Source organism: Conger conger, chromosome 6, assembly GCF_963514075.1.
Source record: "Conger conger chromosome 6, fConCon1.1, whole genome shotgun sequence".
NCBI lineage: Eukaryota > Metazoa > Chordata > Actinopteri > Anguilliformes > Congridae > Conger > Conger conger.
This window is the reverse complement of record NC_083765.1, coordinates 41,010,953-41,037,248: the sequence shown is the minus strand read 5'-3', so window position 1 is coordinate 41,037,248 and position 26,296 is coordinate 41,010,953. Positions and strand designations below refer to the sequence as shown.

General features: G+C 42.3%; 1 protein-coding gene across 4 annotated transcripts in view; it reads right to left on the bottom strand.

Annotated features, from left to right (window-relative positions):
* The window catches only part of slit2 (slit homolog 2 (Drosophila)), a 155,571-nt gene extending 133,903 nt beyond the window's left edge, over nt 1-21,668 (bottom strand). For all 4 annotated transcript variants that reach the window (XM_061244957.1, XM_061244959.1, XM_061244958.1 and 1 more), the window contains exons 1-4: nt 20,237-21,668; nt 19,349-19,420; nt 18,300-18,371; nt 14,084-14,155 (exon numbers count right to left, since the gene is read on the bottom strand). In XM_061244957.1, the coding sequence (XP_061100941.1) occupies nt 14,084-14,155; nt 18,300-18,371; nt 19,349-19,420; nt 20,237-20,409 (389 nt within the window). In that variant the 5' untranslated portion in view covers nt 20,410-21,668. The remainder of the gene's footprint in view (nt 1-14,083; nt 14,156-18,299; nt 18,372-19,348; nt 19,421-20,236) is intronic.
* Between the last annotated feature and the right edge of the window lie 4,628 nt (nt 21,669-26,296).

Below are 26,296 nucleotides of genomic sequence, written 5' to 3'. Positions count from 1 at the left end.
GCGCCGCGGTTCAGAATGCGCCATGTCTGCGGATCGCTTCTGTCGTCTCTGCTCCACAGAGAAAGCCCTAACCTGGAGAAGCGCTTAAACTCAGGTCCAAACGCTGTAAAAGACAAACTCTCACCCGTTCACCCGTGGTGACATTTGCGATGTTGCGTTTACTCGGGACAGATCTTACAACATTGCGTTTAGTCCTGATTTACCATGGTACTTTAACATTCATTCAAGTGTGAAGAACCCCCCCCCCCCCAAAAAAATGAGATCTTTCCATGATACACATCTGAAGAGAACTGGAAGGTGATGCAAGACAGAATGAAATCATGCTTATTAATACACTTGGTTAGATCTAACGGTTTAAAAACACTTATTTCCTTTTATAGACATCCACTTTCAGCTCCTCACAAGAGCACGCCCCCAGGCTCCGACACTTTCTGAAACGTCATCAAACGGCTATGTGTATTAGAGAACCCTTTGGGCAGAAATGCGCAATATATCATTCAATATATTATCTCCCTCTCCCTCCCACTGCTTCTGCTACATGTCCTATTCCGAAAGAAAAACACTGAATCAGAAAATATGTCTCTCCCTGAAGCACAATGTGTAGTCACTCTGAACTAATTACAGCCCACCTCATTGTAAAACTCAACAGCGTAAAAATTAAACGTGTGTTACAACGCTTTCGTCTTGTGTGGCTCTGACAGTGTGATTCGCAGGGCATGTTGGCATTCTTTATTTACAGTATTTGGCTGCAGGTGGAACTTTTTTTCGTCAGTCCGATCCCTGTATGCTAAACGCAACACAGCTAAATACCCCTGTGAACATTTTGGCAGTGAAAAGTGTGAAAGTTTTCTAGACAAATAGGACACAGGCAGGCTATTGCTGGGTAAAACGTGAGCTATATTGGGGTTAACCTATCCGTTTAATGTATGTCAAAACATCTCCCAACTGAGATTTCCACCCCTCTAGGCGACTAGATTCTGGCTTCTGCTCACTGGGACAGAATAGCTCTCAGCGTCATCCAGCTCATTCCTGCTTCAGTTCAAGCCATCAGTTTCAAACACTTTGCACTTCTTATATGTTTCTATCTTATCATTCCATCTATTCTATCATAGCATATCTGGTTTATTCACGTAAGGATGCCTTCTTTTTTATTATCTTCACAAACCTGATATCATCCTGTATATTGAAAATAGTGCAAAGCATTCAAAATAATATTTGTACCAATGTCAAGCTCGCTATCTTCTTCAAATATACTGTGATTTAAAATGGACTTTTACTATTTTTTGCTTCATTTCTTTTACTTTTACTCTTTACATGGTACAGTAAGCAGTTCTATTTGCGCGAACTTAACTGAACTGAATTTGTTTCAACAGCCTGGCCCGTGAATCAAAGGCCAAACTCCCAGTATATACACTCCGTGCGAGAACTGCCCACGGAGTGCCCGTCGCCCCAGTAAAGACGTATCTAATCATATCAAGATGAGGAAAAGGCAGTAAAGGTTAGGGCATAGCCCGGAGGAACCTGTATCAGTACAGGGATGTGACACCATGTCATTATTTCTCCAGAGAAAGTGCACTGTATCGCCGGCTCGGTTCACCCGCCCCCCGCACCTTCATCTGCCCACTTACTGCTGACATTTCCACCACCGTCCCCCGCTTCCTCTGATCTCATTCCCCTCCGGGATGACACACCGCCAGGAGCGCCCAACAACGCCCCCGAATCTCCAGGTCTCCGAGTGACTTCCATTTCACCCCGTTTAGAATGGGCATCAAAAACCCGCACTCCGTAAAGGCCGGGCAATCAACAGGATAAAACCCCACCGTGTTTGTGCTGCTATTTACTGTACGTTGGATCTTTTGTCAGGGCTTGAGTTACCTTGAAGCAAGACCGGTGTTACCAAAATAAGCATATTTTTACGATTAACTTAAGAAGGTCTTCCTTCAAAAGTTTCAGTTAATATTTAGGAATGTCTTGATAGATTTAAGTTAAATCATGATATAGAGTGTAGACATGAATGACAGCACAGTCACCCTAATGTGAAAATACAACCCACCCGTTGTCCTCCAGCAGGTAAATTAACAACACTGAATTCCGGTCCATTCCCCTGCTCTACCACACTAGTATCGTAAATTCAGCTTTGTCATGACACGCAGAATGACTAGGGAGGAAGTGCTTTATATTTTACATTCTGGAGGTAAAAGGTAGGATGAAAACTGGTTCTGATGAATCAGTCGTACAGGAAGTAGCGTAAGACCCATAGGAAACAATGCTGAAAACAGCTCTCGTGATTCACCACTGGATTAGCTATGTCCATAGAAACACGCTGAAGACTAATATGCATGGCATTTCACCCACTTGTGGAATGCACATTCATAGAGATGTCACTCGAACACCAGCTAAAGAAGCGCACATAACTCACAAACAGTATCTCAATTGACTGTTCTTTTTTCACATAGATTGTTTCAAGCAGAGATTTATTGTTGTGAGTCATGTAGGCAAACCTTCTCAAGGCAGCAAAAGTATTCCCAGATTTATTGAGGGAACACAAAAAAAAATCAAAAGAAGAGTTGTGCGCAACACTAATATTAGTTTGGTTGTGTGTGCACTCCAAGGCCGAAACTGCATTTTTAATGGCAGGTTCATGTCTGAAATTTCTATCACATTATCTGATGGCTTATATGGGAAATATTAGTGATAAATTCTCTCTTCCCGAGAAGAATAAAACCCAGTTCAGTTTCCTTCCACTTGTGTTCCAAAGGAACGTTCCCGGAGAGCATCTAGGAAGTCCATATGCAGCGGATTTCTGGGCCGAACAGAGGCTCTTTTCATTCGCTAATTAAGGGATACGATCTTAAGGGCTGACCTTAATGAGTTTTCAATAAAAAATGGATTGCGGCCACTTCCTGAGGCTTAGGCGATATTCCCGTTTCTTTGTCTTCCGCAGCGTGGGATACGGGAACAGTGCGGATCTGTTTGGCGTGTCAATCACGCGCTGCAGAGCGCAGCATCAGAAAGCAGCCCTTTTGTTGCCCCTACGCTCCCCCGCCCCCCACCCCCCCGCCCCCTCGCTGATTATAGATTTCAACACCTCCAATGAGACCTGCTTTTCAAGCTCTCTTTTTACACTCTATATTTTCAAACATGTAGTGGGAGGGGAAGGGGGGGTGGGGAGAGATATATACGGACAGTAAAACATGATAAATTCACCAGGAAGAGAGGGAATAAAGGGGGGAAATAAAGAGAAGGAGAGGGAGTGAGTGAGATTAATGAACCCTTCTCTTATCACCACATTATGCTCAAAGTTTTTATCTAAGTTTTTTATTTAATTTAGGGAGAAAAAAAAAACAATCTTCACCCCACATCTTTCATAACCTAGCACATCACAGTATCTCGATATAATTTAGATTTAGTGGCTCATAAACTTAGTGAATAAAAAATTGCTAAAAGTGTGAATGACATATTTCATTAGGCAGTTTCCGACTGTAGCAGCAAAGGTCAAAGAAGAAAGAAAAACTTTGGAGACAAATGGAATAAAAAAGTAAGCACGGCTCAGTAGCATCTCTGCGGCTAAACCAACGCTACATCGTCAGGCAGCTGAACTGCCTCAAATTCTACAAATTCACTCAGGAGTCAAGGCACATTGTTTGCAAGTGAAGTCAAGTGACTTGTGACAAAGCAGTTATCGTTAAGCATCTCCACGAGGTACAGTGGTCTTTGCCCTTTAAAAAAACACCAGACATAATCACCACACTGGTGATACAACAAACCTCCAACTTATTCAGCAAGTTTTTCATAATAATAATAATATTAATCAAGGAGAGGTCTGGGAGGATACAGATAAACTTCAAAAGCTTCTTTTGCACCATTGCACCTTTGCAACATCTAGCTCAGTTCCCACAATACTCTATGCTCTTCTCAGCTATGTGCTGGGTTGCTATACAGCCTAATTGATCGCATATGAAAACAAGGTCAAGTTTTGGCCACATTTGTTCGACATAATAATTCAGCTCCAGTCTTTTGTGGAGAAAGCGCTCATCTAGAGCAACTCTGGTTTACTTTTGCAACAATAACAGAAAACCAAAAAATAAACATTGGCCAGCACCATAATACGAAGTAACTAAAGACAAGGATTTCAGTTTCACACACACATTCTATGATTCTGTTCTGAGAAAAAAAGTTTACATAAATATGTTTTCCCAACCAGTAGAAATTCAATGAAATAAATATAAATGTTCAGGAATATGTGAAATGTGAAATTTCAGTGTTTTCAATGTTTACACTGCAAATAATACAGGCTAACCTTATTGAAACACATCAGTTACAGGTCAAAACAATTTCATATAAGTGCAACTTGTGAAATTTGCAGACAAACACAGAGTTGACGTTTGACCTGAGCGTGCTTTGGATTTGGAAGCACAGCATCTCCTAGGAAACAAACGAAGACGGCACGATAACGTTCTCAACTCCCGCTGTTAATTAAACGATTATTTTGCAAGGAAATTAAAATACTTTCAATCCCCGGTAATTACATTGGTCAATAGTTAGCATTGTAAATGGCATGGGTGTGTGTGTGTGTGTGTGTGTGTGTGTGCGGGCGGGTGTGGGGGGGTCAATCGCTTCCATTTTCAAACAACTCCCCCGACGCATTCACGTGGGGGAGGCTAGCCGCAGCCGAGGTTAAGTATTCAGACAAAAAAACACAAAGATCAGCCCTGCTGCTTTCCTTTCCAGGCTGTCCCATCACTCCGTGACCTAGGTAACACTCGGGCCCGCTAACGGCAAACTTCATCTCGCCACCATTTTGCGGGGATTAGGAACAATTGTCGTCCCGCACTGATTTCTTACCCTCTCTCCCTCTCTCTCACACACTCCCTCTCTTTCTCTCTCTCTCACTCCCTCTCTTTCTCTCTCTCCCTCCCCCTGGGAGATCTTGGACGGTTTAAGACTCAGAACAAACACAACTTGAATTAAGGCCTCTCTTTTTTTTTTCTTCCCTCAATCAATGGAGGCCGAAGAGGGGAAAGCAATCAAGCTTCCAGCGGTCTCTTACACACAGTATTCACTCCTTCAGGGGTCCCCTTCTGCTGGGTTTCAAACACCCCCCAAAAAAACACCCCCAAAAAAACAAACCGGAGCATCCGAATGTAACTGAGTTCTCCGATACCAGTTGAAGTCTCTTCATCCAAAAATGAGTTAAATTGAGCTGAGGAGTTAAACTCCCGCTTGTCTTCCATGTATTCATTTTCAGTTGTGTAACTGACACGGAATCCCGAAAATTAAAAAAATAAATAAAACATAAACAGAAGTTGCGAAACCTTGTGAAACCTTGTGAAACCTTGGGAAGTCCTGAAGAAAAGCACTTTGATGCTGAGGCGATTTTTTCTAATGAAGAAGGATGGAACACTGACGGTGTTTTATTATTTATTGTTTTTCTTATTTCCTTTTTAAAACGCCTGTTCTACTTAAAGCCCAACAGCATAATAACTGTATAATTTTACACACTTCATTGCAGGACTTTGTGGTGTTCAAACCCCAGGTGAGACATGCTTTCAGCAAAAAGATAAGTAAACGCATAAAAAGTTACAACGATAAAAGAAACAACAATAATCCTTGTGTATAGTCTAAATTGTTTTTTTGGAATGTGTCAAATATAAAACTGGGTGAATTAATGGAGCGATGAAAACTCACTCCTTTATTTTTCTGAGCTGAGTGATGGTCAAGTCAGCACTGAAAACTACAACACCCTCCGGTTTATCTCAAACATATTCTTCATTTCTTATGTTACAGCCCTTCAGGCCCGGTGCTGTGAAAAGTGGTCAGTTCCTTTCTGCACAGATTATTGTTTAGGATTGCACTAGAAATTAATTTGTTTCCACGGAAAAAACAGTTTCTGCCTTACATTTCAGATCAACTGTATAAATGTTTGTTACATCCAATTTTGTGATTTCCACGTATAGCTGAACCAAGTGCACTTTTAAAAAAGAAAATTGCAGTACAGACAACCCTATACAGAATACTGAACTTCTGACTTCTGAACCAACACCTTTTCACCAGCAGTGCATTATTCATTTATTAAATTGTATTATGTATATATGAAGTTATGCACTATGACATTGAACTATGTAGTTATTAAATGATGCACAACGACATTGTGTTATGTATTTATTAAACCATGCACTATGATATTGCGCTATGTATCTATGAAGTTTTGCACTATTTGAGATTGTGTCACAGTATGTACTTGTAGTGATTACCCACATGGGGCGACTTTGGCTCCGGTGGTAAGAACAGTTGTCTGGCAGTTGGAGGGTTGCCGGTTCGATCCCGCCCTGGGTGTGTGGAAGTGTCCCTGAGCTGTTTGGTGTCTTGCATGGCAAGGTGTGTCCATGTGTATGAATGGGTGAATGAAAAGCATCAATTGTAAAGCACTTTAGATAAAGGTGCTAAATAAATGCCAGCCATTTACTCTGGCCGGAGCAGTTTGCACAGATCAGACTCTCACACCCTGTGTTTGTGCAGCTGGGTGTTTATCACACAGTCGGGACTGAGGTTAAGTATCCCGCTCAAGGGCACAGCAGCAGAAGCCCACGTGGGATCTGAACTCGCAACCTCTAGTCTAAAAGAGCAGCTGGTCCGACCTCTGCACCATAATCGTCAAGGCTAAACCAATGTAATCACCAGTTTCCTGAAGTGGAAACCATGTTTGCATTTTTTAATTAGCTGTTGCTTGTATACCTTGTTAGTCTTAATTCAAAGGCTCGGAAAAGGACAGGCTCTTTTTTCAGGACTATTTGAGCTCATCTGTCAGGGTTGGGGCAGCCTGTAGCCTAGTGGCTCAGCTACATGACTGGGACCCGGAAGGTTGGTGGTTCGAACCCCTCGTGATAAGATCCTGACGGCTGTGGTACCCTTGCGCAAGGCCCTTAACCCTGCATTGCTCCAGGAGGGATTGTCCCCTGCTTAGTCTAATCAACAGTTGCTAAAACCAAACTCCCACACCTCACCAGACAAGAACAGGTCGGTCCTCTTAATCTAGCTCCCAATTTATTTCGGAAAGCCTGGCTGAAAATCTTTTGGTGTTCCCGGAAGGCAGACATCATCAGCCAGCTACTTTCAGAAAGGTTTTACCTTCTCGAGTCAAGATAACTCAAAGCACAGCCCACGTGGGACCCAGCGATACGATATTAGACCTTTGATACATACTATCTCCACACAGAAAGACTGTACCCTGGCTCCCCTGAAACTCTTCAGCTACCCTGTTTTTGGATTTCCTTCTGGAATAGCAATGCTGTAGGCAGAGCCATGCAAAATGAGCATAGCTGTGCTGTGGTATGAACTATTGTTTACAATTCTAACTGTTGGTACATTCAGCTAGTTTTACTCTTATCCATTATAAATGGGCCTTCTTGGCGATATTGCACTGAGACAAACGCTGATGTTCTTCAATCTTTTGGGTCGCTCTAGATAAGAGCAACTTTGCAGAGCTGTAATATCATGCCTGTTCTGTTTTGATCTTGGGAGATTATCAGAAGGTTTTCATGTTTGTTTTTGTTTTTTGTAAAGGATGATAGCACTGCAAAAATACAAATCTTTGTGTTCTGCACTGATGTTTTCATCCCTTTCTGATATCTTTTTTTTTACGTTGCTGGGGAGATAGGGCTCCTTTCAACACAAGATTACACACGGTAAAATTAAGACCCCGTTCCTGCTTTTAACATTGCTTTTCAAGGCAACATGGTTTAAATGCACATGGTCATTCAGTCCTTAAAGATAGCATCGGTGAACACGGTCATGTTTTTCCTTGGTCTTCTCAAAAGAATTTGAAGTGAAACTCAAATGTGGTTTATGTGTTGAAGTGAATAAAGTACAAATAAAGTACAAGGAAAGCAAATATGTATACAAATTCAGCTTTTTTGTCATTTCCAATCTGCTAAGAAATTAATCTTCAATTTAAAAATGTGTATATATGAATTTGAGGAAAATGTACTTTCTAGGCAATTTTATAAATACATATTTAGCATTTAGGGTTAGCATTATGGTCAGGGTTCCAGGTCATTCTGGGGAAACATATTTAGGGTTATAAAGTTAGGAATAGCTCAGAAACACTATATAACCTTTTCACCACAAATTAAAAATGTTTTGGATGAAAAAGGATGGCATTTTCCTCTTAACATTGACCTTTTTTTTATTTTTATCTTTTACATTTAACTCATGCAGGCAAAGTATGAAGTCTCTGCAAATATCTGACTGATTGCAGTTGGGAAGCCATTTTATCTTAAGTAAAATCCTGTTCATTGAAACACTGCCGATTTAAACACACAAACGTGCATTTATGAGGCAGTTTCAGCATGTGACAGCCGGTTACCACCAGGCTCTCCAGAGAACGCTTAGGGGGAAATATATCGCAGGAAGTATACAGTATCCGTGCGAATAAAAGGACAATTTCGGTTTTGTTTGCCTTTTCCTGGCCGTACAGAGGAAAATATGAGCTGTCATTGTGGACATGTCATTAACCTCCCATTGAGGGTGACAGTGGAAAGGACCGCAGATGATGAACAGCACTCAACCCCGCTGTTCTCCTGAAATTATAGACATTTAACTCTCTCTCCCTCTCCCCTTACACACTCTCGCTTCCACCCTTCCTCTCCCTCCGTCTCAATCTGTTGTTTTCTCCCTCTCTCATCTTCTCTAATATTCTCGCACACATAGAATGACGGCTTCACGCTGTGTCCACACACACACACACACACACACACACACACACACACACTTTCTCTCCCTCGTCCTTCACCCCCCCATTGTCACTGTGGTAATGTAAGCCCTTAATGAGAGCCACCTGTAGGAGAGGTTGCCCCAGTGCACTGTGGGAGCTGGTGGATTTCCCTGGCCCCGGAGCAGCTGTGGCCTGTCACTCTGTTTACAGCTTCCTGTTGACGACCGCTGGCCCGCCCGCCGCAACCGTGCGGTCGCAAAATCGCTCAGAAAGCTGACATCAGTGGCGTAAACGCAGAGCGACAAACCCCAACAATTTCACGCCCGCGCCTCCACATTTCAAATAAACAGAATCAACGCTGAGATTTAGCTTTAGCAAAAAGTGCAAATTTGACTATATTTTATCTTAGTTTGCTGAATTCAAAACATTGCTGTGCCAATGTCAGCTAGAACTTTCTTTCTTAATTGAAATTACATTAGAGATGATGTAGATGATAAATAGCAGTTAAATATTTAAATAAACTCATACTCACACATATATACACACACAGAAATAAACGAGTGAGCTACCTATCAGGAAATAAAAACTCAAATGTATCATTTAATCACAAAATTAAGATAATCCATGGGATTATAACATGGGCGGAGACAGTATTGTTGGTTTATGGCTCCTGTGGTCATAGTGTTGATGAAAAAGGGAAGTGCTCTGCGATTTTCATTTGCGGACGATCCCTTTCCCACCGGCTCCGGTGTCCTTTCAGAAACCAGTCAAACCTTTCAGGGTTCTCAGTGGGGCCCTTCACTCACGTTTCCGTAATCACTTTCCCCAGGATAAACAGTAGTTCAGTAGACATAATTTATGGGGGACATCAAGCCTTCACATGTGCTGCCCCAACCTTGGGGCTGTTATCCCAAAAGTCAGGGGATTTAAGGGAATGCAGTGAATGCCAAAGCTGTAGAGCAAACGCGAGCTGAAGTTCATTCTCACTCTCACTCTCTCTCTCCACCCGCAAAACAAAAACCTGTCCAACTTCCACAAGACGAACGAGACCCAACACTGCCAAACTTTCACAAGAAGAATGAGATCCAACACTGTCCAACTTTCACAAGAAGAATGAGATCCAACACTGTCCAACTTTCACAAGAAGAACAAGATCCAACACTGTCCAACTTTCACAAGAAGAACAAGATCAAACTCTGCCCAACTTTCACAAGAAGAATGAGGTCCAACTCTGCCCAACGTTCACAAGACGAACGGGATCCAACACTGTCCAACTTTCACGAGACGACAAGATCCAACTCTGCCCAATGTTCACAAGAAGAACAAAATCTAACTCTGCCCAACTTTCAAAAGAAGAATGAGATCCAACTCTAACTTCACAAGACGATCGGCACAGCCAGAAAAAGCAAAGGATAAAAAATAAAAAAACTGAAAATTAGAATTGTTTTTAGCAATTAGTTTTAACACTTGTAAATGAGCTGGTTGAAAGAAGCAACCACCCAATTCAATTAAGTACAAATAATTCACGCAAAACAACCACATCTAAAATTACAATTTGTATGACAGGCAAAACACCACATCAAAAAAAACACCTCCCTTTGCAAGCAGCGGTAGCCATCATCGCCGCTAACTGGATGACTAATGACGTTGATGTGACAAGACAAGAGTAACCGTAGCAACTGTAACCTGCAAGTCCTAGGAAGCCATTGTGAGATGTAATGTGACAGGGGCCGAGGAGGCCATGGAGAAAATGTGGAACAGAGCTATGCTATTTGACACACTCAGTACCCCACACTTTAGTCATAGCCGGCAGAAATTAATTCAGCGGGAGTTTCTATAGACTCCCCATGTCGCCGTCACGTTTCATCTGTGCCGCTAAAGAGGTGCGAGGCAGACGTCTGCTGTCACAACAAAATAGAGTTTTCTGGGCTTTTTTTTACATGTTGTAGGCCTGCAATGACATGTTTTTCTTCAGGGACAGTCATTCATTACTTGAACAAATTGATGAACCTATTATTGTTTCAATATAAAAACTTGTTAATAGATAGGTCAATAGCTAGATAGATAGATAGATAGATAGATAGATAGATAGATATATAGATAGACAGATAAATAAATGTGTTAATCTCCTCAAATTGGCTGCTGCAGATGAGGATGAATTTGGTTCCTGTCTTGGTTTTTGTTTTTTTTCCAGGTTCTGGGAGGACAGAGCCCCACCACACGGGGGGAGGGACAGCAGGACGCGCCCAGGCGTTTGGGCCCTGCTGGTGGGTGAAAAACACCGGAGCACCCTGGCATTGACTGCGGCCCAACCAGCCGAAAAAAAGCAGTCAGGATCCATTTTCCTCAGATGAGCACTCAGCAGGCTGTTAACTGTGCACTCTTTCTTTCTTTTTCCCCCCTCTTTTCTCTCTCCTCTTTAAAGAGGAAGCCTGGAAGGACGAGGCTAAGTTCGTGTAGCCAGTGAGTATCCAGGTCACTGGGGAATACAACATCGGCTCACAATGCGCAGACACGGCGAGATATCTTCTGCTTTAAAGGAACACAAAGAACAAACACTGCCCCTTTCATCTGCAAGCTGAGTGTGTGTGTGTGTGTGTGTGTGTGTGTGTGTGTGTGTGAGAGTGCACTACTTTATGTATCAATGAACATTCTTAGCGTGGTCAGCGTCCAGGTCAAAGCATTAACAGCGGGAATATTTTGGCAGAGGTGAATATTAATCACACGGCACAAATCCACATTTCAGATTGGACAAATTTGCCTCACAATTAATATTCAATATTCATTTATACCATTTCACATCCACCGTCGTATACCTGTCCATTTTATCAGGCCAACAGAAATCGTTTCGTCTCGTTGCTTCAGCGTAGGGGCTATTAATTTACACGGGGTGGTTGTGTTTTGTTATTAGTAGACTGAGTGAGCGCTCGGTGCTTTAGCATAGGGGCTACTCACTTTTACAGGGGGGCTGGTGTTTTGTAATTTTTTTACGGACTGCTGCTAATGGAGTGGCGGAGGAGCAGGTTGTTTAAACTTGGGAAGGCCCCGAGCTTCCAACAAACACAGCTGTGACCGGAATATTCTCCCCCAGCTCCCTGAGAAACCGCCACGGCCTAAACTCGCAGCGAAGCCTGGGAGACCTCCGCAGACAAAGGACAGACATACTTGGCCGCTACTGTGGCAGCGACCGACCGTGTGTAATCATAACTCACATACAGTGAGCGCTGCCCTTTCATAGCGCAAGACCCCCGCTACAACCCCCCCCCCCCCCCCCCCCCCCCAAGCATGAGCGTCTTTTCACGGCCGCCCAACTCAAAGGGCCGGGTCAAAGGGCTGGCCTCCTCTCCCGCGCTTAAAGTAACATTTCTGGAAGTGCACCCCCTACATGATCCAGTCAAGATATATCAGTGTCACTGAATAATTATGTGGAAAAACAGTAGAAGATGTTTTGGAAACGAAATATAGCAAATCTTGATAGGAAAATATGAAGTGCAAATAATATTATTTATTAATAATAATTATTATTATACTTTCTTGATTATCCTATGAACATGTCCAATACAGATGTTGAACTCAGTAATCAAATAAAGAGCAGGCCTTGGGTCTCAGGTCTCGGGAGAAACCCGATTTCACAAAACTCATTTGGGCCCATTTTCTAATGACATTATCGCAATGAGATCTGTCCCATTAACCCGGTTTGCCCGGTTTCCACTGAAACGGCGCAGGCCCGGAGTGTGAGGCAGCACCTGATGCCGGAACGGTGAAATTGGGTTAGGAGGGAGACGTGACCGCGGGTTCTTATCAAGGTCACAAACGCGTGGGTAATGCCCTTTCTCCACATCTGCTCCCGTCCCATTCAGACATACTGCCTGTCTGTTCCTAATGGACCGATGTCTCGAGTGCCTGGAATAGTCACGTTCTCATCAGCTAAAGATAGCGGTAAACAGTCACGATTCTCCACAGCGATCCAAACTTAGATCTCTGTGACGTGGTGGGACAGGTCTGGGGCTGTCCTCTTCATTAGTTTGCTCAGCCTCCAAGTTCTCGACGTGGGAAAACAATGTAAAATCTTACAGGGACAGCTGGTCTCTGTGTGTGTGTCTATGTGTGTCAGGGAGGAGGCATGTTGGTCTAGCCGCCTTGGCTGCTGTTTGAATTTAGTTTCATGGACCTTATTAATTTAGTTGTAATGTTTTTGGGTTTTTTGAGTTTTTTAAATTGTGTGTTTGACACTTGTGTGTTTGACACTTATCAGCAACAAGTCCACAAACAACAAAGTTGTTAAACTTTTTGTTTCCCAAAAACACTCCAGGGTAAATATATCATTTAAATTACACGGCTCATTTTAGCAAAATAACTTTTACAAACTTTAGATTACCCTATTACAGTATCCAAATCTAATTCTTCTGCCACCTACTGACATTTACCAAACACTGCATTTATTTCCTCTAATTTACAGAGTTAAAGCACAACATTTTCACATTTACATTTCTCGATTTCAGAAAAACAAAATGTCACAAAATCCCTTTCACTCTTTTATGTTGTCTGTGTTTTCTGCCTAAATTCTCATGCAGCTTATTCGCGGATAGATTGTCACGTTGAAAAACAACAACATTTTTTCAGGCATTGAGATGAACAGGGACGTGGGAAATGCAGATCACGTACAGAGACTTTGAAGGCAGCAGGAGATTATAACTCACGGCTTCTGAAGTCACACACACAGCATGTATGTAGCGCCTTGTCAGTGTGTCATGAAAACAAAAGACGGGGGCTTTCTACACTAGTGCGTCTCCGTCGCAGTGCATTACAACTACAGCTACAGCCTGTACATATATGCTCCAGTTTGTTTAGTTAACAAGTTAGCAAATCCTGTAAAAACATAGCTTTGACTGCCAAACCGGCCATGACATATGGGAGAAATGCAGGAGCAGGCACCCACTGAACCTAGCCCCACTCCGTTCAGCCCACAAGCGTTTTAATAACCAGCCAAACCCTCTCTCAGGAAGCAGGGCAGCAGCTGTTTAAGTGCAAATCCACTTTACTTTATTCCAGACCATCGCCCGCAACTTCCTAACACCCAAGGGCTTCTCATAACACAATTACTCCTTTCTGATTTACACAGCAACAGGTTCAGCCGAGCTGGAAACACTCTCTCACAGGGCACAGACGCGGCAGAGGAGGGTAACACAGCGTTTGCGTTCGGGCTGCCGAAGGTTTAATACCAATATTCACACACTCCAGCGCTCTCCGTTTGAGGGGGAAAAAAATAAACCAAACAGAAGCAAAAAAATAATAAAAGGAAAACAGACACAAATCACGGCTCACCCAAAAGCAATAAGTAAAAAGTAAGTGAATAAATGTTGAACTTACAGTCTGTAGAGCTTCAGCGTTCCCAGGAAGAGAAGTTCCGGAAGGACCTGCAGACTATTCCTGTTCAAACGCCTGGAAACAAAATGGATATTGGTGTTAAAGCATGTACGTAAATATTATTTTATTTGAATATAGATTTGTAATTGTGATTTTATTTCAACATTTAATATTTAACATTTTCTTTAAATCATCATTTTAAATAAACACATAAACCACACAGAGAGTGGAGTGTAATTTAAACACCATATATATATTTATTTTAATTGTACATAAAATATTTATATTCAGTCAAAATACTGTGTAACACAACCATGTGTCTGTGTGTGTGGGTGTGTGTGTGTGTGTGTGTGTACTGTATGCATGTGTGTGTGAGTCTGACTGGGGACAGTTACTTTCACTTTAACATTGACAGACAAACATCCGTGCAAAATAAACTTCTTATCTAAGTGAAAAGTTAGAGGCCGGCATCAGGCAAACAGAGTCTCAAAGGACGGCTAAAAAGACAGATGTGGGAAAGACAAACAGCAATTCCGCTACGGTACACAAAAAAGGAGTGCTTCCTCGAGCAAACAAGCCGCCTCTCACACCAACTTAAAAAGTGATTTAAAAAAAACGGGATTTCAGCCCACGGTTAATTATTAACATCATTTCAGAAAAATCGTCATGTTTCCTCGAAGGAGGACTAGAAGGAACAACGTACTGGCAAACAGTAGCGTTTGAGTCTTTGTCTCTGTGCGTCTGGGTCCTGGCACCTGGTGGCTCTTGTTGTGTGTGTGCGGTTGGGTTACCCCAGTGTGTGCAGCGAAGGGCAGAGACAGACAGAGAACGGCAGCGGCCTGTGTCCGCCATATCTCTCCCTTCCACCCCCTCTCTTCTCCCTGTGCTCTGTTCTTTCTCATGTTAAAATTACTATTTTAAAGGATCTGAATATTTCACAAAGTGAAACAAAGACTTAAAGAATTCAAAAAAGAAATACTGCAGTCCCTCGCTCGATATACATTTCTTTTTCCACTTATGAGCTTATAAGACACTCACACTGCAGTGTCTTCATACTTATAAGCAGTCTAATACATTAGGGCCCATAAGAATATTCATATCTATATAATTTATATCTAACATATAGTGTACTTTTCTTTTCTTTTTTTTTCTGCTATTTCTTTTTTAGAAATATCAGGCAGCGTGAATTATCCAAACCCCAAACCACCACCGCCCTGTGCGACCAGCCTCCTTCCACACCAGGACGGGGATTACGTCAGCCATCTTAAATATTTAATTTCTCTGAGAAACAGCCAATTAAATAATTAAGCAGACGGCAGTGCCCCGGGCTGAAAGCTGAAAGCTCCACGTGTTGCACGTTCCGGAGCGACGGGGGACCAAGTCGCCTCAGAAAGCCCGTCGTAATGGAGGATGAGATCACTGCTTCAGAAATAGACACACTCCCTCCGTACCTGTGTGGGCTAGCCCTGCGATAAAGGGCCTTTTAACTGGGAGGTTGCCGGTTCCGATCCCGGCTGGGACATTGCGGGTTTCACCCTAAACACAAGACACGTAACCCGAAGTTTCTGAAGGAGCATAATCAGCCATGTAGACAGGTAAAATATAACTCACCTAACATATGGCTGTCTGTAAGATTAAGTCGATTAATAAATGTGTTCTTTAATAAAAATGTGCAGTCAAGAGAAAGCACAGCTGTATCCCATACAATTATTTATATTCTGTGTTCTTCATGCAATCATTGAAATTGGTTGCACTGCAGAACTATCATGCTATCATTGTCCATAGTTATGTTGATAATTAAATTCTAGAATTTATCCCTCATGCAGAATCAAATTTTTATTGCACTGTGTGAGGCTGGTCTGTCCATTCCATTATAATCTATGTGATTTTATCGGAGTTATAGTGCACTATAATATCGCTATTCCTTTATCTTCCACATGCAGAGAAGCTTCTTCCTCAGCTGAGATATCTTGGCAATCATAAAGGTATTAAACCAGCCAGGACGCCCTGGAAACCAGCTCAAATACCCTATATCACTTCATGCCAAAACCTGAAAACCCTAAAACAGATGTTATCAAAGCAAACGGCACACACACACACGCACACACTTCAAAGTCCATGGAGACCCCCAACCTTAAACAGCCCCTCAAGTCTAGATCATTCCGCAGCGAATATCAACAGGTAAAAAGGTGATTTATGGCACGGCAATCAGATTTGTATGTCTCTCTCTCCCCCCTTGTATGTCTCAGCACCTATGAACCCAAAGCGTACGAGAAAACAACCACATAAAGGGACACGTGGTCGACTGTCAGCCATCCCAATACCAAATAACTGTCCGTATCAATCTCCCTGTCCTTTTCCTGAGTGAGAATGAGAGCCCAGCCCTGACCACATCAAACAGGCAAGAGAAAACTCCATCCAAACATCGTGATGGACGTACGCCAGCAGTGCAGAACCCAGACGGGCAGGGAGCGGTTCTCCCGGGAAAGGTTCTGCGGAACGCACCGAGCCCGTTGCTGTCCTCTCACGCTTTATCACAGCGGGATTGTGGGCCTGTTTCCCCCCCTCACCAGGTCTCAGGAGGCTAAGGAATGCGTGCTTCTTACGCCGAACAAAGACGGGCTAGCCTTCTGAGATTAAAAGGGAGCAGGACGCTAGTTTTGTTCAGGTCCGGTCCGCGGCTCGGCCTACACCTGTCAGAATTAGTCACGGCAGACACGCCGTGGCCGGACTCAAAGGGCACTGCAGTGCACAATGTGGGGCCAGCACCCTAAATCCTGCAGTACGGAGGGGTGGAGGGTGACGGCCCGTATGGAGAGGCAGTTCGGTCACTCTGCTTCAGCGTACCAGCAGGCACAATGCAATATTGATTAGAAAAAACACGTCCCAAATATGCGCACAGCCAACGGTTCATCTCTACTGAGTGCCCAATTGTTACATTACAATGGAATTGCTGTTTCTGCCTGACTCCCTTGTGCGTCTCGTAACATACAAAACTCAGGATCTCTAAATTACAGCTAATGTGCGCAGGGACGAGGCAGACAATTACAGAGAAAAAGTGCCTTTGTGCCTGCTGCAGTCAGGTTGAAAGAGCCAATTCATAATAACATTTTGCTGTGAAAAAAAAAACTATTAGGCTCTTTGGAAAGTATTACAATCCTCTAATTAGCAGCTGACATGGATTTACAGCCTGTGCTATTTTCCCCTTTCTTTGTTTTTTTTGGGAGAGTAAGGGGGTGCAAAATGTCCCTTTATCAATATAACTAACCAGAGTTGCCCGCTGGCTAATGAAGATTCAGAATTTGAATTGAACAAAATAATAGGTGCTTTACTGCGGGTTTTCTTTTTTTTATCATTTGAGCATGAAAATCTGACAGCAGTGAATTGACGGCTGAACAGTCAGAGGTGTTATGAGCCCATTAGAACATTTCCACATTTCACAAGCACAAAGGATGAATGCGTTTACAAGCGAGTCCTTAAAGCCAAACTCAGGTTTCCAAAGGAATTCTTCAGGAATTTAGTTTGCCCCGAGGACAAGTTGGCCTACAAACAACCGCGCCTCCACATCAAATGGATGTGACAATCTCAAATAGGAAAAAAGAAAAGAAAAAGGAAATATTCACAGGCAAGAATTATCCCTGTCAGCTCAAGGCCCAGAGATGACATTTCCGAACACATAAACCGGAGTTGGGAACGCTGTTCTTCCCACTAAACTGGAAATCAAGAGACCAGGAAATATGAACTGAAGATAATAAATGCATTTCACATTTACATGACAAGACTAATCTTCTCTGGTCAAATCTTTGAAGAGCAACTCTTAGAATTGAAAAAACTACTGATTCATACATTTTTAGCCGCAAAGACAGGTTCAGAGAAGCAAGTCATACATACTTTGATTTTATCCAAGAGCTGTCTGAAATAAAGCAATTAAAAGCGAATATCGTCTGTATAAGGTTTGAGCGTCAGCAGTTAGAGAACAGAAGTATTGATCCAATTTACCAATCGTTTTTCAAAAAAATCAGGTTAAAGTATTTACAGAAAAAAGTAAAATGCTGTAAATCCATGTACATAAGGCCCAGTCAAGATGTGTGAAACATATACAGCATTTAAAAACACTTATACACACAGACACACACACACAGACACACACACACACACACACACACACACACACACACACAGGAAAGGTGACGAAGGTAAAATGGCCGATAGCACTCACAGCCTCTCCAGCTCCTTCAGGTCCTGGAATGCTCCTCTCTCGATGGTGCTGATCTTGTTTTCCATCAGTTGCCTGTAGAAACGATGCGGGAAACGTCAGGTCTCGATCCACCAGGTCTCACCCAGCTCCTTAACCTCCTAGGACACCACAATCCATTTCCTGTCCCCGGCCCTGCTCTTACTCTCAACAACCATATTCTACTATTCTGAAAACGTACACTACGAGAGACGATCAATATCAATACATGACACTGCTGAAGGTATTTTCACTGCAACGTTTTTTATCACGTTCTCGTTGCCAGGTCTCCTGAGGGTGTCGAACGGCCAGAGCACAAGTGGATTTGTGTGGGAAAACAGAGCCTGTACCCCCGGATATTCACCTCTGAACGCCGAACAAAAAAAGACCTGTTCTGACAAGTGGCCTGATCTTTTAATTGAACTTTCAGTGGAACGCCATCAAGAACCTACAACTGTTTAATAACCATGACCGTCAAGCCTTTCAGATATGTACACTGTTTGTGCCTGTTTATATAAACAGTGGTAAAATGAATCACTGTTCAATATGCTACTAGAAACTATCATCAGAACTAATTACCAAAAACTTTAAAAGCAGATTCTCCATTTGGCTCCAGTATGCATACTAGCCCAATGCAAGTATTTCAGTCAAGCATACACCAAAGTCTTAATATTTGAGCTTATTTACTAAATTTAGCTGTGTGAATGTTCATCAGATCTCACCAGATACAGATGACTGCGTAGCATAACTGTTTCCTGCTTTTCAAGATATACTGGGATACTTTGTGTAGGCTTCATTCATTCACCATGAAGCTGTCATGGTCACAAAAGTAACGTTTTATGTATCGCCTGGAGGGAAAAAGCTATTGCCACCATAAAATAATAATCCGTATGCACTTTTATTAACTTGAACACATACATTTACCCCACTGAACAGCTGTTTTAAAGGAATACATATTCATCTTCACAGTTTATACAATATGCTTACAATGCACATACGACAGGGTTTCAATGCGTGGAGACACAAATACTTACAATACTCTGAGGTGCCTCAACCCAGCAAAATCAGATTTAGTAATTCTTGTGAGGTTATTTGCATTCAAATCCCTAGTGAGAGAGATAGAGAAAGAGAGAGGGGGGGAGAGAGAGAGAGAACATTCAATACAAAATCTGAAAGCATTTATTATTGCTGAATACTTTTTTATTTTACTTAATTTTACGAAGGAGGGATCTCTCAATGTGCAACGATTCAAATGCATTATTAATAATTTTACTCGGCAAATACATCTACAGATGACTATTAATTCGTTTTAAATTAAATCACCTGAGCGGGTACGTATATGTAATTATTTAAACGCTGTTCTCTTAGATCTACAGTACCTACAACCATTGACACTTGTCATTGATAAAGTTGTCCGTTTTTATTTTACCCCACTGATAGCTAATATTTTAATTGTTTTAATTATTTGTAAACAACGAGTTCCAGCACGATCTACTGCATTCAAGAATTTGCATTCCAGATTATTCGACATGTTGCATTTAAAGTTCTCATATGTTAAACGCCCAGCAGCTGATTTGTCTCTGTAGAATATCTATCCATCCGCACACATCGAGACGGAAACAATCAATTTTTGAAATATATGAAAAAATAGGTATGAACAAACTATTTTTCTTAAATATAAAACTCGCGATTTGCTCGATCCGACAATGCATTAACTATTGGGAGTATTAGTGAAAGTAATCTGCGCCGCACTGTTGCGGCATTGTGGTTGACCACATGAAATAGCAGCCTACGCTCCTACCTCCCTTTCCCATTAATTCGGAAGAAAATATACAAGCATGTCGTAATGTTCATTAGTAGTCACACTTCATTGTGTCTAATGAGCGGAAGAGCTGGGTGGATGAGTTCAATTAAGCACTTACAGTCGCTCCGTATTCCTGGGGATATTCCGCGGCACGTTGCGCAATCCTTGCCCGTGACAATCCACCGTTGTCCCGGAGCACGAGCACTGTGCCGGGCAAGGCTGGGTGTCCACGGCGCTGAAACCGACCAACAACAGTCCCAGCGAGAACGCTGCGATACTAAATATGCACATTTTCAGCAGTAAATTGCCTATATGCGATATAAAAAAGCTTTGACTGTGGTATACTGAGGTCTCCTAGTTTTTACAGAAATGTATAAATGCTATATAATGAGAGAATGTAAAATGAAAACGAAATAACTACGCTACTATAAACTGCAGCAATAACCTGTTGGTTGCTCTGAAATGGAATGAATTGTTTTGTTTTTGAAATAAATAAATGACATTTCCTTGCACACACTTCGATGGCGAGGTCTTGAGTCGTTTTGCCGTGTGTGCAGTAAGCAGCGGCTTGAAATAAAGTCACTTCTTCAGCCAATGCAAGAGTCGTACGCGGCTTGTGACTGGATCACTGGTACTGCAACGGTTCCGTCACACGGTTAAACATATAAGAGATATGTATAGCTATACATGCACCGCAAACATAGATGCACCGATTTTCCCTGTAATGCACGGTCCGTCCAGGTGAGGCTGTGGCAAAAGCTAATTCACACAGCTTGGGTTGCGAACCATTCATGCAAAAAGCTTTAATCGCAGGACCTCAGCAGAAAGGTATCGATTTCCCTCTAGACATCCATCATCTTGTCACTGAAAGTCGGGTGACCAGACTGTTTTAAATCCAACTTCCAAGTCCGTAAAACGTTATCGAAAGCTTGAATTGGGAGGCGAGACGAAATCGGGCAAGTCTGCAACATCCAGGACCAAACGCCTCCGCCTGTTCAGAAATGAGAAGTCCCCGTTTTTTTTCTTGAAGGCCGATGAAATGCTCGCAACAAGACGTCAGACAATCACTGCGCTTTGCTTCCCCAAGGAGACCTCTCTCCAACAGACACCTGATGACAAATGGGACGGCTCACAACACCGGGACTCCTCCTGTATGTTAATTGCCCACCTCGTCGAAAACTGTTACCTCTCAGTATGTCATTTCTCTAACGATAAATCAAAATAATGTCAGTAATCCAAAGTGACAATCAACAAAAAGTTGGCAAATACAGCCACAAATCACTGCCCTGCTGTTAAAAAACAAACGAAACGAAAGCAAAGAAAACCAAACCAGGTATACAAAAGCTCAATTAATATTTAAAATTGTTGCGCATGAATACAGGGGCTATTTATAGAGCTGAAAATCCATTTGTTTGACAGTAGCTCTCCTGTGGTCATTTGGTCGTATTTTCCCAGGCGTCGATTCGCTTAGCAAATGTTTTCTTTTTTCATAGTCCGATATATGTATTCCTTTCTCGCGTGACGTAGGGAGCTGATTTCGTTGAACCCAGTTTAACAGCAATCTGAAACTAAACAACTCCTTAAACATCCATGGTTTTTGCGCTTTATACCAGGATCATAACCCCGCCTACAATCCCACCCAAAATCTAATTCATAGGCGTGTCTCCTACCTTCTAGGGACCGGCCCGTTGTATATGGGCTTTGACGTGTTAGCGCAGGGCTGGGGGAGAGGTATATGGCACACGTTTAGAAATTTAACACAAGAGAACACAATAGAATCGATTTACAGTACCTGCTGCGTGAATATCGCGCACCCACAATGTAAGCAGAGGCGTGTAGGTGCGAGTCTGTGTGTGTTTCTGCTTGCGTGCATGTGTGTGCACGCTGACTTATGAATTAGTTATAAGTGGAATTCGCTGTACTAGAATTCACTCTATTTGTACTCAAGCTGCAATTCAGATTAAAGTACTCCCTTCTCTAATTCTGTTTTAAGACAGGGTTTCCTTTCTCGCCATGGCAATGGAGTTTACCTTTCTGTTCTTATTTGATTTTATTGTGCTGTGAATATATGACAGCACAATGACTGTTGCCCTATATATAAAATAATGCATGAATATATGGGCTCAGTGACTGTCACTAACTTTGCCATTACATCTTGTTTCTCCGCATATCAATAGCAAATGTATCAGCACCCTAAATGTTATATTTAACCCTTTCAATGATGACCTGAGGAGAAAAGCCAGGTACAGAATGTGTGCGTGCGTGTGTGTTTGGAGGGGGGGCGTGGTGGTAGGTGATTAAGTGACAGTTTGTTTATCGGTCATTACAAAGAGAATTAAATATCCCAAGGGCATGGACACATTTCTTTTTTGTTTGAACGACCCCCCACCCCCCACTCCTTCGCCCTGGGGCTCCCCAGAACAGAAGTGGAGAGATGGGGTTAGAAAATGTTGAAATAACCCCTGCCTTCTTCCCCAGTGGAATCCAGGGCAGGGCGATGACAGGGTGTTCAAACCGGGTGCCTAAACCCACGGTTCTGGTTCAAAGAGGCCCTCTACCTGCAGGACAATGGCTTTGTCCCAACCACATAATGATGGCCTCAATTCATTTATTCATTCATTCATCACATAAGGATGGTTTCAATTTACTTATGTATTTATTCATTCATCCATTCATTCACTCAGTCACTCATCACTCATAACTCTATCTGCAGGGCAATTGCTTTCTCCCAACCGCATAATGGTGGTCTCGATTAACTTAACTATTTATTCATTCATTCACTCACTCACTCATTTGTTTAAAGGAATTTGTTGGAGGCAGTTCTTTCCCTGTGTGGAAGCAGTTTAAGGGATGTTTGGAGGCTGTGACCCCGTATGTTTCTTGCTCCAGAGTGGGACAGTAATTGAATTCCAATGGGAATCCTTTGATCTTTGATCTAGCTAAACTGGCTTTTCAATGACGGGGACCCAGCTGTGGAATGAGGGACTTGGGGTGTGAGGAGGGGTCAGTGCATGATGTCCAGTCTTACCTCACGCTAATTCGGTGGCCCGGTGAAGATGGATTCATGAATATTTGATATACATTGATTATCAATCAAAGTTGCATTTTGAGTATGAGGCAGGACACAGGGGGGTTAGTGACAGAGAAAATGACTCAGTAACAAACAAAGGGTCTACCATATTAAAACACTTCTGACAAGAGTGCACTTTACACTGATAGAGTACACTTTACCCTGATAAAGTATATCTACCATCATCGAGTATACTTTGCTGTGATAGAGTGCATTTCACTCTGATAGAGATTAATTAACATTGAGCCTTAAATAAAATAAATAAAATGACATATATGATTTGATGCTCACATGTTGCAATAATGCTTGGGATTGCAGATTGCGCAGTTAGGTGTACATGCATTAATTATTATTGTTTTGTTTTTTTGGGGTGTTTTTTACAGAAGCTTTGGTGAAATTGCTGTGATCAAGTCCATGGATACTTTTGCTAAATCTAGAAGTCACATGCCATTCTTTGTCTTTTTACATGTATAATTGACTCTGTCCAAACCTTGAACATGGGTTGCCTAACTTTCCAAGCAAAGTAATTCCCTCTAATACCTTGTACCTTGGGTTGTTTAGCCAGTTGATTGGCTCATTGTGAAAGGGGATAAGGCAAGCTTGGTTTCGATAGGGTGTGCACTGGGATTTGTCATAGTGTGTAGTAATGTCTGTTTTTGTTTAATGTAATTATAAATTGGTATCCAACCAAACACCAGGCTGTTTTGCTTGTGGATGAAAGGGAGACAATTCAAAATCTGGAGGCTGCACATATTATTGCTTTAAGATGTGTGTATTTACATGTACCCATGTAGTGTGGTGTGCTTATTTACACAGGCCTATGTAGTACAGTGCATTTATTAATGTTCCTTCTACAACAGCAAACCTATAATATCTTATGCTAATATTGCCTGTCTCTGGCTTTGCTTTTATTTTTGCTGTTGTTTGTGTTATTATAAAATGTATTCCTCCTCCATTTCTTTGTGAAAGTTGCTGTGTTTAGAGCGTGACTATTTTTTTCTTTCTTCTTTTTGATTTCCTTTTTGATTTTCTTTTCTTCTGTTCTCTTACTTATTTTCTTTCTTTTCTTTTTTAACCATTTAAGTTTCATGTTGTTCTGGCATGTTTGTACATGATTCTTCAGTTATTCACGTAATTGTATTATTTTCTCAGTTATTTATGAAGTATTTGCATGGCTTGTGTGGGTAATGTGGGTTGGATGTGTGGGTGAGTGAGTGAATGAGAGAGTCTGTGTATGTTGTACGTGTATAGTCTGATGTATTTTATTGTATGTGTATCAGTGTTTTTTAGCCGCCTTGAAAAAGATATGGTTCATCTCAAATGCCTCCCCTTCAATATACTGTATTTCTCAAAATCTGAGAAAAATGTTGTTTTTGATAACAAAGCTATAATCTACTGTGTGCACATTAGTCATGTGAGTGTTCCACAAATCACATTTTAATGCAGACTGCACTCTTATCAACCGGTAATCATGCAAGCCGAGTGTTCCACACTCCTAGTTTTAATACAGACTGTATTCTATTTTGCACATTATTCAGGTAAGTGTTCTCCACACCTCATTTTAAAACTGAATGTACTTTAATTGCACATTATTCATGTGTGTTATCTTGACAGAGCAGAACCCTTCAGAGACTTACACAGTTTGCATTATTTTACATACACTCCATTAACAAAGCTGATTGCACTGATTGTATTGCAGCAATTCAGGTTAAGTGCATTGCTGAAGGGTACAGGGGCATTGTTTCAGCCCCAGGAGGGATCTGAATCTGCAACCTCTGTTGAGGCTAAAAGCCCTGTTCCCTAACCCTTATACAGCAACCAGTATGGCCATTGTTTCTGTTTGTACACTTTTACTGCAGGCAAAATGATTTCATGTGATTGGCTTGGATATTATCAATTATAATATTAAAAAGAATGTCAGTGATGCAGTTGGTCAGTAATTTGTAATAGAATAGGACACCTATGTTATTTCCCAAACAGAGGCCTGCCCATCCTATAATACATATCCAATTTTATATATAAAATGTTTTATGCGAGGAAATACCATTCTTTTACTTCAGCTGGTTGTGATAGTGTATCTGTTTTTTTTCTATAATGTCAGATGTAACTTTGCCAGCATGTTGTCAGAAAACAGCATTCCTATGCTGTGAGAAGGGCCCGACCAGCGTGTTTGGTGCGCTAATGTTGTGACAACTTGATAGGAAACTCCTCGGTCGGTTTCTGTTTACACAATGTCAGCGCTGTGCGAGCGGGACCCTTTCAGTGCCTTACGAAGCCCTGCTCAGTGACAATGCTGTGTCTGAGTGCTGTATGAAGCCCTGCTCAGTGACAATGCTGTGTCTGAGTGCTGTACGAAGCCCTGCTCAGTGACAATGCTGTGTCTGAGTGCTGTACGAAGCCCTGCTCAGTGACAATGCTGTGTCTGAGTGCCTTACGAAGCCCTGCTCAGTGACAATGCTGTGTCTGAGTGCCTTACGAAGCCCTGCTCAGTGACAATGCTGTGTCTGAGTGCTGTATGAAGCCCTGCTCAGTGACAATGCTGCGTCTGAGTGCCTTACGAAGCCCTGCTCAGTGACAATGCGGTGTCTGAGTGCTGTACGAAGCCCTGCTCAGTGACAATGCTGTGTCTGAGTGCTGTATGAAGCCCTGCTCAGTGACAATGCTGTGTCTGAGTTCTGTATTAAGCTCTGCTCAGGAATGAAGCTGTGTCTGAGTGCTGTACGAAGCCCTGCTCAGTGACAATGCTGTGTCTGAGTGCTGTATGAAGCCCTGCTCAGTGACAATGCAGTGTCTGAGTTCTGTATTAAGCTCTGCTCCAGAATTAAGCTGTGTCTGAGTGCTGTACGAAGCCCTGCTCAGTGACAATGCTGTGTCTGAGTGCTGTACGAAGCCTTGCTCAGTGACAATGCTGTGTCTGAGTTCTGTATGAAGCCCTGCTCAGGAATGATGCTGTCTCTGAGTGCTGTACGAAGCCTTGCTCAGTGACAATGCTGTGTCTGAGTTCTGTATGAAGCCCTGCTCAGTGATGATGCTGTGTCTGAGTGTTATATGAAGCCCTGCTCAGGAATAATGCTGTCTCTGAGTGCAGTGTCTGTCTGGAACAGAAGC